The sequence below is a fragment of the Rhinichthys klamathensis genome, unplaced genomic scaffold (assembly GCF_029890125.1).
Source record: "Rhinichthys klamathensis goyatoka isolate OS25496 unplaced genomic scaffold, OSU_Roscu_1.1 h1tg000111l_1, whole genome shotgun sequence".
NCBI classification, from domain to species: domain Eukaryota; kingdom Metazoa; phylum Chordata; class Actinopteri; order Cypriniformes; family Leuciscidae; genus Rhinichthys; species Rhinichthys klamathensis.
The window spans coordinates 14,292,509-14,305,669 of record NW_026606649.1 but is presented as its reverse complement, the minus strand read 5'-3'; the positions used below and the strand labels follow the sequence as shown (position 1 = coordinate 14,305,669).

Genomic DNA, 13,161 nt, shown 5'->3' with positions numbered 1-13,161 from the left:
GTACAGAGCCCATAGGATTTTGCGCATGCGTGGTCATCGCAAATTGAACGAATCTCTCTCTGTGACACTCGTGATTCCCGAGTCATATTAAAGATTCATGATGGACCCATCACTAAATGCTACTGAAGTGGAGATTTCTGGCTGAGTGCAGGAGAAGAAATTCATTTTGATTTAGTGGATTAATAATTGTTTTCGCTTCCAGCTGAACGGGCTTTAGACACAATGAACTTTGACGTCATCAAGGGTAGACCTGTCCGCATCATGTGGTCTCAGCGTGACCCCTCTCTGAGGAAAAGCGGCGTTGGAAACATCTTTATTAAAAACTTGGATAAGTCTATTGATAACAAAGCCCTTTATGACACCTTCTCTGCGTTTGGCAACATCCTGTCATGCAAGGTAAGGCACATACATGCTCTTGAAAGTGCTTTGCAGTGATTTGATTATGTGAATGTTATCATTTTTGTTTGTGCATGACTCGTGCTTCTGTTGGTCAGTGGGTGCATGATTTTATGCCTGATATCCTTTCTTAAGGTGGTTTGTGATGAGAATGGCTCAAAGGGCTATGGCTTTGTGCACTTTGAGACCCAGGAGGCTGCTGAAAGAGCCATTGAGAAAATGAACGGCATGTTGCTGAATGACAGAAAAGTGTAAGTAAGATTTTGGTGTTTTCCCAAACTTAAGCATTAGGGTGAAGGGAAATTGCTAAAGGAACCTGCCAACTAACGTGGAAAGTGACTTGATTGATTAGCAGACTTGATTTGGATTTGAAGTGTGTGTGGAAGGATTGGACCATTTTTACAATATATTTTTGCCAATATAAAATATGGTTACAGTTTTTACTTATTCAAAGTTACGTTGTACTTTTTCAAATAAGTACCGAGTAATATTAATTATCTACATGTACTTACTATAGAGTTGCGGTTAGGGTTTGGTTTAGTTACTTGTAATTATGCAAAATTTACAGTTATTACTATGGTAAGTACATGTAGTAACATGTAAGGTCAGTACATCACCTTAAAAAAACTGTTACCTAAAGTATTATTTGCTGGTGAAATAAAATTAAGCAACATTCTGAAAATTTAAATTTTAGATTATATTTTATATTGCCTATCAATTTGCATTGCAAAAATTGCTTTAGAGTATTGGTGCATTATCACAGACATAAAAAATCTGGTTGCATCCGAATATGCCTACATCCCCAAGCGGTTTGAGCTGTGTGAGCTAAAGCTGAACAATGAATGAACACCGATAAACTGAAGTACTTTCCTAGTGGGTTAATAACAGGGGTGGTAAAAGTACTGGAGTAAAAGTATATATACCTAAATAAAAAATAACTCCAGTAAAAGTAGAAAGTCCTCCAATCAAACATCTCTTGAGTAAAAGTACAAAAGTTTTCGATTTAAAACATACTTAAGTACAGAAAGCAAAAAGTAAATATTCGAATTAACTGTAAATATCAATAATTAAGCAGATCAATTGTTTTGGGAGTGATATCCACTGTTTTATTTGAACAAATGATAAGATTAGATACTGCAATTAAGAATTTGTTAGCTAGCTGTTTACAAGGCACGTTTCAATATGAAATCCCCTGGCTAACAATAGTAACATTAAAGCAACACTAAAGAACTTTTCCTCTGCGGTCCCCCTATAGGGTGGACGCGGCATTGTCTGTTACCGCTGTCGTAAATAATTTAGCCTACCGCAGCCTACTGTCGCACACACGCTCGCTGTTTATCCAGCACCGGCTTTAGAGTGAACGATATCCAATTGTAACGCTTGTCGTAAAGCAAGTCAAATTTGTAGTTTTCTTATGTCTCATTCGAACTACAGAAACGCGACCCGATCTGGCAAACTTGCATAGTGTGGTTATTAGGGGTGGGAACCTCTAGGCACCTCTCGATTCGATTCGATTATGATTCAGAGGGCAGCGATTCGATGCTAAAGCGATTATCTGAATCTTTTTGTGTGTGTGTGTGTGTGTGTGACTATAAATACTTTGCTTTAAAAGTACAAAGTAATGACCCATAAAGAATTAACGTACAATATATGTTATTAACATTGCAAAGAACCAACAGGAAAATAAATGTGTGCCTGAACTAGCAGCATACTTGTAGTAAATTAATAATATAACAACGACCGATACAGCCGAGTGTTTTTCCTCCTCTGGGTGGAAACGTGTCATATAGCTTCTCATATTTGTCATGTTTCCGAAATATTTTAGTTTTATTCTACAAAGCTTACAAATAGTGTGGCTCTTGTCCAGCTCCTTTCCCCCTTCAACCTTAATTGAAGCCAAAATATTTCCACACGTCAGCTTTTAACGCGGAGGGTGTTTGGATTTCGCGCTCAGCCATCGCGTCTCTGTTATGTGCACGCCACAGACAGGGCACTGCACTTCCGCGCTTCAGAGGTCCGTCTTTTGTGTTCTGTCAATATTACGTTATTATAAATATATATATAAAAAAATATATATATATATATTTTTTTTTTTTGGAAATCGATTTTTGACATTTGTGAATCGATTCAGAATCGTCCACGTCCGCATCGCGATGCATCTAAGAATCGATTTTTTCCCCCACCCCTAGTGGTTATAGCAGATATAGGACCACAAAGCAAAGGCAGAAGTGCCTTTTACCCTGTTACGACTTGATGAACCGCTGAAACGATTCTGGAAACATTATTTTAAGGTAAAAAATCTACTTTAGTGTTGCTTTAATGTCAACTCACCTCAATATGTTTTCTCAGATTTGAGGGTGAAGTTTTGAATGCTGAAATTCCATTGACCCATTGACTTCAGTGAATTGGAACATATCATTGAGATATGGCCATGGGTGATCCCTGTTGGAAATCTCGGGATCATTGATGGCAGCAAGAGCTGCACCTTCACCTGTCTCTGCGGTCATCTTCAACTTCGCAATGGCGAACTGACTGCTATGTGAGCGTATGCTGGCAAAGAGCTAGTGCGTTCTTTTTTTCAAAAGAAAACCACGTTTTTCATTGGTTTGGAAAGCCAGTGTAATAAATACTTGGAGCGGGCATGGGGAAATGTATCGGAGTAAAAAGTAAACTTTGTCTTTAATATTGTAGTGGATTAAGAGTGAAAGTAGATGCAAATAAAACATACTCAAGTAAAGTACAGATCCCCGAAAAAAATACTTAAAGGAGAACTCCGGCGCAAAATGAACCTTTGGTCTAATTACACATTGTTACCTAGTCAACCGTTATCTGAGATTTGTTTTCATGATTATCGAATGTAAATAGTTTTATCTCTAAAAACAGTTTAGCCTATAAAGCTAGTATAACGCTAGTATATTGGGCATAGTGTAATGACAAATAAAAATCGCTTGTTAATACCACTAACAAGGCTGAAAATAGACCCACACTAACACGGTAGCATAATGAGGGTCCCTACCTTCAAACCGAAGCATTGAGAACTTTGTAAGTGTCCAGACAGTTTAATAAGAAGATATTTTAAACATACAGTCAACTTCGCGTATACAGACAGGAGCCATTTTTGAAATACAGCCTTTACCAGTCGATCTACGAACGCCGATCCAAGCCTGCTGTTCGCGCTCACCTTATCACAACTTATAGCTCGTTCACATTCTCACCAGCGCACTTGGATCGGCGTTCGTAGATCGACTGGTAAAGGCTGTATTTCAAAGATGGCTCCTGTCTGTATACGCGAAGTTGACTGTATGTTTAAAATATCTTCTTATTAAACTGTCTGTACACTTACAAAGTTCTCAATGCTTCGGTTTGAAGGTAGGGACCCTCATTATCCTACCGTGTTAGTGTGGGTCTATTTTCAGCCTTGTTAGTGGTATTAACAAGCGATTTTTATTTGTCATTACACTATGCCCAATATACTACCGTTATACTAGCTTTATAGGCTAAACTGTTTTTAGAGATAAAACTATTTACATTCGATAATCATGAAAACAAATCTCAGATAACGGTTGACTAGGTAACAATGTGTAATTAGACCAAAGGTTCATTTTGCGCCGGAGTTCTCCTTTAAGTAAAGTAACAAAGTATTTTTACTTCGTTACTTACCACCACTGGTTAATAAGCTCAAACAGATGTATATGAGATAACACAGTACAGCTTTTATATTTATTCACAAAATGACATGAACCTGAAGTTATTGTCTAGTCAGAATGCATAACTCCCGACTGTGCGCTTTTTCTGTAACATGCGCTAAAGCACAAAGAATTCACAACACTAGTGTTACAATAGTGTTCTCATTATAATGTCATGAAAGTTTGCTGCTGCATTTAACTGTATTTTCTAATAACTGTTCTTTGTTTTGGATGGCTTGCTGTCCCAACGCTAACTAATCAGACTTCAAGGTACCGCCCATAATACCAGAACCAGTCACATGATAATTTTCAAGGTTGATTGTCCCTGTCACTTTCGAGTACTTGAGTACTAGTGCCCATCCCTAATTACGAAGATATACACCGATCAGGCATAACATTATGACCACTGACAGATGAAGTGAATAACACTGATTATCTCTTCATCATGACACATTTATAAGGCAGCAAGTGAACATTTTTTGTCCTCAAAGTTGATGTGTTAGAAGCAGGAAAAATGGGCAAGCGTAAGGATTTGAGCGAGTTTGACAAGGGCCAAATTGGGATGGCTAGACGACTGGGTCAGAGCATCTCCAAAACTGTAGCTGCAGACAAGTCTGCATTGGTCAGTATCCATCAAAAGTGGCCCAAGGAAGGAACAGTGGTGAACCGGCGACAGGGTCATGGGCGGCCAAGGCTCATTGATGCACGTGGGGAACGAAGGCTGGCCCGTGAGGTCCGATCCAACACACGAGCTATTGTAGCTCAAATTGCTCAAGTTAATGCTGGTTCTGATAGAAAGGTGTCAGAATACAAAGTGCATTGCAGTTTGTTGCGTATGGGGCTGCATAGCCGCAGACCAGTCAGTGTGCCCATGCTGACCCCTGTCCACCGCCGAAAGCGCCAACCATCAGAACTGGACCACGGAGCAATGGAAGAAGGAGGCCTGATATGATGAATCACGTTTTCTTTTACATCACGTAGATGGCCAGTTGTGTGTGCGTCGCTTACCTGGGGAACACATGGCACCATGGCGCACTATGGGAAGAAGGCAAGCCGGCGGAGGCAGTGTGATGCTTTGGGCAATGTTCTTCTGGGATACCTTGGGTCCTGCCATCCATGTGGATGTTACTTTGACACGTACCACCAAGTCCGATCCATGGAGGCCCCACCTTGCAACTTAACGGACTTAAAGGGGTCAGGGCTGTTTTGGCAGCAAAAGAGGGACCAACACAATATTAGGAAGGTGGTCATAATGTTATGCCTGATCGGTGTATATTTTATATTGTTGAAAAGGATGCTAAATGTGTAGATGAATTTTAAGTTCCATTTCTCAGCCCCTTGAAATAACTGTTGAGATTAACTACAACCTCGTATTGATCGCTGCGCTTTGCCATCAGGTTTGTAGGGCGCTTCAAATCTCGCAAGGAGAGGGAGGCTGAGCTCGGTGCAAGAGCCAAAGAATTTACCAATGTGTACATTAAAAATTTTGGGGAAGATATGGATGATGACAAGCTCAAGGACGTCTTCAGCAAATATGGTAATTTGTTTTAAACTATATAAAACCACTAAAACTACAATTTCTCTCTTGGTTTATACATTTCAAAAACATTTTTTCTGATTTGGTAAGGTAATTCTATGAGCATCCGTGTCATGACTGATGAAAATGGGAAGTCCAGAGGCTTTGGATTTGTGAGTTTTGAGAGGCACGAGGATGCGCAGAGGGTCAGTTCAGCTTTAAATGTGGTCAAACTAACGTACTTGACTTCCTGGAGTAAATGTAACCATAGGATGAACAGGTACCAAAAAACGGTTTTGATCTCTTGGAACAGGCTGTGGATGAGATGAATGGCAAAGAACTGAACGGCAAGCTCATCTATGTGGGTCGCGCTCAGAAAAAAGTGGAGCGCCAAACTGAGCTCAAGCGCAAATTTGAGCAGATGAAGCAAGACCGGATGACTCGCTACCAGGTCAGTAAAATTGAACTGACTTCTGCAGCCTTGTCAAATTCAGTGTTTCCTTTTCAGTGGACCGCACTGGCCAAAATGGCTGCAACAGTGACATTTTATAGTCCACGGGCCCCATGTTCTTTTATAGTGGATACTGGGGACATAAGTGGCTATGTACAATAGTTTCTTATTTATGGACCTAAATTAGGCATAATGCAAAAAGGAGACAATGTTTGCGCTAATCAGTTCTCACCAGCCTCCCAAGGTAACCTGAAACATAGTTTTTATTAATAGGCTACTTGAAATGATTCCTACAATAGGCTGATTTTTTATTGTAAATATAGTCTTATTATTAGGGGTGTGAATCTTCACTGGTCTCACAATTCAATTTGATTACAATTATCATGTCTTCGATTCGATATCATGATGCGTTGCATCCTTAATATTCTATATTATTGTACATGGCTACATTTTCGTCAATGAATACAAGCAGTCAGATACATGAACTCCCTTTTTGTTTTATCTGCTCCAAGAAAGTACACTTCCTGAATGTAGCAAATATAAAAAAAAACATGAGGGAAGTGAAGATTCACACCTCTAGAAATTAGTGTTAACTTTCTTCTCCTACGTTCTTTTGTTTTGATATCCGGATTGGCAGCGCAGCTGAAAGCTGCATTCATGTTGTGCCATCTACTGTACCGCTTTGAATTTGTGCTGGACTTGTTCAGATTCAGAATTTGTTTGATATTTGTTTGCTCTGTGTTGTTGGTTTTTTTCTTCTTTTGGAAAGGGAAAGTCGTTGGAAACGCTTTTCCTATTCCTGTTGGATCAAATGGAAATTTGGCTATAGTCTCCCTCCCATTTATATAGCAGTTAATCGTAATTTGGTTCTCAGCTGTTTTGCATATAGGCTTATGTACATCTTTATTCACTGAACCCTTGAAAAGCGCCACTGGTTGAAAAGGGCTTGAATTTCACTCTTAAAAAATCTGTACGAACCTTGTAATAGTTTATTAAATCTAGTGCATTGTAAGTGCCCTCACAGATGCAGTTCTCCATCGTCATTTGCTCTCTTTACAGGGTGTCAATCTCTATGTTAAGAACTTGGATGATGGTATTGATGATGAGCGTCTTCGTAAAGAGTTCGCTCCCTTTGGAACAATCACCAGTGCCAAGGTATGATCACTAGTCATCACTGTCCTAGTTATTTATATTCTCGTGTGTGTGTGTGTGTGTGTGTGTGTGTGTGTGTATTACAGAACATAAATATTCTATGAGATCTAAATGCACACAATGGTGGTCTTAAAAAATTGATCAAATGTTTCATCCTAATTTTTCTCTATTGTTCAAATGTGTTTCATTTTGAAAAACTCACATTACTTAACCCTCTGGGGTCTGAGGTGTTTTCGGGGTCCTTGAGATGTTTTGGCATGCTCTGACATTTGTGCTTTTTTCAGTTGCTTATAAACATATTAATGGCACAGGTGAAATTACACTCTATATAGCACACACAGGGCTACCATAATATGTGAGCAACATGCATGTACATGTTTGTATTTTTGAGATAATATTGTTTATGCGTGGTTATTGAAAAAACTAAAAACTAAAGTTTATAATATAAGGCCACAAATAACATACTAAATATTTGTCCACAAGACTTTTGACTAGTGGATGTTATCGCCTAGAGTTTTTGCTTCAAATTGATCTGAAAATCATTCTGCCTTATCATTCACATAAAACAATAGATTGTTTTAAATTGTGAAAAACATTTTTTTGTTTGCAAAGGCAATATGCGGATGGGCGGAACGGCCCAACCCCCTCATGAATAATTAGGCAGTTCTCACCTGAGCAGTCTGCATACTAATGAGCCTTTCAATCAGGGGTGTCACACAAGAAAGAATGCAAGGACAATATATATACACTACCGTTCAAAAGTTTGGGGTCAGTGAGAATTTTATTTTTATTTTTTGGAGGAAAGAAAACAATACTTTTATTTATGAAGGAATAATTAATTTGATCGAAAGTGACAGTAAAGACATTTATAATGTTACAAAAGTCTTTTGAACTTCCTATTCATCAAAGAATCCTAAAACAAACAAAAAAACTGTACAACTGACAGACCAACAACTGTTTCAACATTGATGATAATAATAATAAATGTTTCTTGAGCATCAAATCCTCATATTATACTGATTTGTGAAGGATCATTTGACACTGAAGACACTGACACTGGTGATGCTGAAAATTCAGCTTTGATCACAGGAATAAATTACACTTTACTATATATTCACACAGAAAACAGCTGATTTACACTGGAATAATATTTAATACTATAACTGATTTTTGTTGTATTTTTAATCAAATAAGCACAGCCATGGTTAGCAGAAGAGAATTCTTTTAAAAGTATTTAAAATCGTACCGACCCCAAACTTTTGAACGGTAGTGTATATAAATAAATAAATGTTTATACACACACACACACACACACACACATATATATATATATATATATATACAAACAATCAAAATTTAAATGAAAGCCAAAAGCACATTATAGTCACACCTTTTAGCCATCCACATACCATTTTTAGCCATCCACCGCGGTAAAAATAAACCAGTCGCATTGCAAAGTCGTTCGCGAAATGACCACCAGGTGGCGCAAAGGGACATTTAGCAAAACGTAAGTGGGGCTAATGTCTATTAACAGTAGCCTAAGGATGAAATACTACAAGTTATGGTAATTTCCAAATAAGCCTACAACAAATTGTTGGTCATACAGATAAGATATAATCTTTTAAAACTTTAAAAGGCTAAAGTAGGCCTACACTCTCACAGGCTAAAGACAAAACGTTTTCTCGCTCATGTCAGAAACAGACGTTTGGGTATTTCTCAGTGAGAAAATTCATAGCTGAGCGGTAGAACTTACGGTTCATCATCAAGATGACACGGGTTCAAATCCCGCACAAACATGGTCTGCTGTAAATTTTATATTTATTATTGCAAAGAGATTTGTCTAGCTCTAAAACTCTGTTACACCATACAGTTTTTTTTTTTTGCTTATATTTATAAAATACAATTATCATGCATTTCCATTTCACACTAAGTAAAAATACAAAAAAACAAAATAGTATCCAACAGAACGACTTTGCATCTGTATAATAATAGGCTACCAATCGTAATTTCAAAAGCAGTTCTGTAAAAAAATAAATTATATATAGCCTATATATATAGGCTATATATATATTATTTTTTTTATTCCAGGCTCTCATGCCACACCCCCGATTTCTCACGCTGAAGTGTCAACCCGGTCGGTCAAATTCCTGAAGGATATAGTTTATCTATAGATACCTGTTGAGCCACTCGTGATCGACTAGTTATTATACCGCAAATTAGTTAAAATATCCCGTAATCTATCTAGAGCGAGCGTGCATGCGAGACAGATATTGTGCTCCAAACTGTGCGCGCGCATGGCAGAGAGGTCTGTTCCCTACAACCTAGAGTTTTTAAAAACATGGTTTTAAGTAAAGTGTGATTTGCCAGGGGGGATTGTGATTTCCTTCTGGTCTAAACATCCCTGCTTCTGCTGAATTATTTTAATCCCCACACCCCTCCCTCCACAGCTAATCAATGCTATAGGCTACTTCACCAATATCAAATATATAAAATAGAGATATGCAACAGGCACGTTTAAACGACAAACAATAAAATCAAAACCAGCGTTTCAGTTGTTCATTAGTTCCAGTGGCCTTAATGCATGCACGGCTTTTCAAATTTCACAAAGCGTGTTGAGATTATTTTGAATGAAATATTGAAGTTTATAATTAAGTGTTTTGGCACACCACGCCGAGTGGCCCTATGCATTTTTCTAAAGTCGGGTTTTATTCTGGCATGGTGAGTTAGTGTTCGACAAACACGGCGGTGCGTTCATTTAGATTAATTTATTTTTCTCATTATTACAGCTAAAATAACTTAGTAGGCGACTCCGTAATTTTTTGGTCATACAGATAAGAGTAGAGTAGCTTACATCGTTCAAAACTGTAAACTTGTATTCATATTAGGCTAACGACAAAAACAGTATAGGCTATCTGTCGTCTCTGTCTCCGGGAACTGCGCGTCACAAAAATGAACCGAAAGCCACTTCAGCTCAGTCACGATAAGAAATCGGCTATGTCTAAAGCCTTTAAATGTCTAAATATTTAGGCTAATAAATGTTATCTGATTATGTAGGCTAATCCTTATGAAAACGAGAGGTACAGAGGATCTACTCAAACATGTAATGGAAGCGCTTCCCAATGAGAAAATGACAAGACAAGGGTGAAAATCTCGCTCTAATTAAATGTAGGCTAAATCGCCCTGAATTAAAATGTAAAAACAGATCAAATAATGTATTTGTCGAAATGTTGCGATATTGTTTCATTTAAGTTCATAATTGTTCTATAAATGTTATTTAATTTAGCAGCATTACCACGAAGCACCGTGTTTCGATATTTATTTGAATAATACAAAATCAAATAAAAACTTAATTCACAAATTGCATGCCTGGTTGTAAGGATCCAAAGATCCCTGTAGAATTTAATATTGAGTTGAACATTTTGTTCATGACAACAAATTAACAAGCGTTTTTTCAGATTATATTTAGTTTTGCTTGGAAAAAGCTGCCCCAAACCAGTTTTATTTCATCAATTATTGAAATAATGAAATATTTAGTAATAAACTTTTATGACAGAAATATCACTAGGCTACATGTAATTCCATTTAATTCCTTCATTATCAACACTGTCTAGAATAGCGATTTAAGTGTGAATTGCGACTTCTCTTTGTGTTAAGTCAGCCTCAGACTCCGATAGCCTGTGGGGGGTTGGAGGGACAGTTGCTGGACAAAGGTGTTAATGTTCCTCTTTCATATGGAGAGTGTCGGATAGCCAGCCTGATGAGCAGGCAAAATTATTGTAAGGATAAATCTGTGTCCAAATGTAGGCCCCATATTTTATTCAAATTTATAATAGTAGTTTTAGTATTTTATAAATATTGTAGTTTATTTATTGTAGCCTATTTAAAGTTTTTTTTCACACAAAATTTCAATTGAAGTTATTGTACGGTGAATTCAACAAGGCATGCTGTGTCTTTGAAGCAACAATTAAAGGCTAAATAATTTTTTCGTGATTTGAATGGCTGACACGCAGCGACATATACAGTAGTATTATCAGAGCGAGGGAGACTAAATAAACTTGTTAAAAAGAGATCCAGCGCGAGAGAGGCAAAGAGAAACGCATGTTTTTAATTTAAATATGTTTCTTTGGACAATTTTCGTTTTGTACTGTTTTAATTGTTTAATTTAGCTGTAATTTCTTTGGCAATACGAATTTAAAATGTCGCAAGAATAAGATTAGCCTAGTGTTTCTTATTTTGCATCGCAAAAGAAATAAACTCTAAACCGATGCAACCCTGTTTTAAATTAAAAAAAACTGTCCCGACACTTTATTTAAACCTTGAAATGTTCGAACTTGGTTTCAAACATAAGTAATTTTTGTGTTCTTTTACATTACACAATAATTTAGCAGACTAAAGACGAGCTTCTTCTTTTTCATTTTCTGATGCAATCGGCTGACAATCTTCCTTCATCAGTTTTTGTCGTTTGTGCAGCGGCTGCGGTTCTACAGGAATGTAGCAAATTTATGTTGTAATGATAATCAAACAAAACTCTTGACTTTAAATAAGTAAACAGATATAAACAGTTACCTATTTAAGCATCAAGGTGGGAAAATATAAACGTAGGACAACATGGGTTAACAACATGTATGCTACATTGAGATTCGATCTCGGGTCGAATGAAGCTCCTCGAAGCTCGTGTCGTTGCGTTGATCACTGAGCTACCGTCTGTACGCTGATAAAGTTGTAAAGCCTCATTCATGTAGCCTAAATGTTTTTATTGCAATGTTTTATGTTGAAATGTTTTCATTATTTATTCAATTACATTTCAGTAGCCTAATTTCAGTATTGTGATTATGAATTATTTTAACTACATTTCACTTGTTGAATTCTTCTGCTACCAGCTTTCAATCGCTCTGAATCAGCGCGGTGCGGCAGCAGATTACGCATTAGAGAGAATAAACCGGAATAAACAAACACTTTTCAGAGTCTATGATTGTAGCGCCTCTTAGCGGTAAAAGGCAGCAAATACACCACACATTTTACCGCCGCGGTGGAACGGCTGATGTGGGCATTGTCATGGCTTGCCTCGACATTTGCGTTTGAATAGCGTGCGTCCTCCGTGGGCGTGTCAGATTAACGCGTAATGAAGTGTAATGAGCTGAGGAAAAAAATACTGACAGCACTCTCTTTTCATACAGATTGCATAAACTGAGAATATTTGTTTTTTATATAAATTACTTCATTTAAAAGAAGAGAATTTAAGCTTCATAAAGAAAAACCTCTCGTGCCTGTGTGACAAGTAATCGCGGAGTTACAGTTAATCTTAGGACGCGTTTCAGAATGGACTTCACTGACAGAGAGAACGCAGAACTCGCATCATGTTTGTTTTTCTTTATTTGGTGAAAAGCACAACACTTTGTTTTTATTGTGAGTATCCACAAAAAAAATAGAAACTTAACAGGATCTAATGATGTACAACACTTATATGTAAGATCAAAATTAACCGAGTATTTTGAGTCTCTTTTACACTGATAAGAAAAAAAGCGAGACAATCGCGCCGGCGCGATAGCCGACCCCAGGGGGTTAAGTAAAATGGGTTGCAAATACCATTTAATGTGTTTACATTAGGGGTGTAAAACGGTTCACAAAATTCACGGTTCGGTTCGATACGATACAGTGGTGACACGGTTCGGTATGTTTTCGATACAGCAAAAAGAAAAATGCCAGAGAAATTTCCTTGATTTTTACATTTTTATTTATTTATTAAAACTAACATCATAAAGTATGATCTTTTTTAATTTGAACAATGATGGAGCTATACTTGACTCTTCTCAGCAGCATATAAAACAAAAACAGCTCCTTATAAAAACAAATTAAATGTAATATTTTAGTAGTTATAAACAAAGGTTTATTTTAAGTTTGCAAGGCTCCAGATTAACATTTGAGGGCATACATTTTATTCATAAGGTCGAAATAATAAC

The 13,161-nt window shown here is 37.3% G+C and overlaps 1 protein-coding gene and 1 non-coding gene across 2 annotated transcripts in view; both read left to right on the top strand.

Annotated features, from left to right (window-relative positions):
• The window catches only part of pabpc1b (poly A binding protein, cytoplasmic 1 b), a 30,935-nt gene that overhangs the window by 3,198 nt on the left and 14,576 nt on the right, over positions 1-13,161 (top strand). Inside the window, exons 2-7 of the mRNA XM_056254594.1 lie at positions 203-396; positions 532-647; positions 5,480-5,619; positions 5,710-5,804; positions 5,912-6,049; positions 7,109-7,204. Coding sequence (XP_056110569.1) covers positions 203-396; positions 532-647; positions 5,480-5,619; positions 5,710-5,804; positions 5,912-6,049; positions 7,109-7,204 — 779 coding nt within the window. The remainder of the gene's footprint in view (positions 1-202; positions 397-531; positions 648-5,479; positions 5,620-5,709; positions 5,805-5,911; positions 6,050-7,108; positions 7,205-13,161) is intronic.
• On the top strand, positions 6,073-6,210 carry LOC130088037 (small nucleolar RNA SNORA5). The gene has a single exon (XR_008807432.1). It is a non-coding gene; the product is annotated as a small nucleolar RNA SNORA5 (small nucleolar RNA).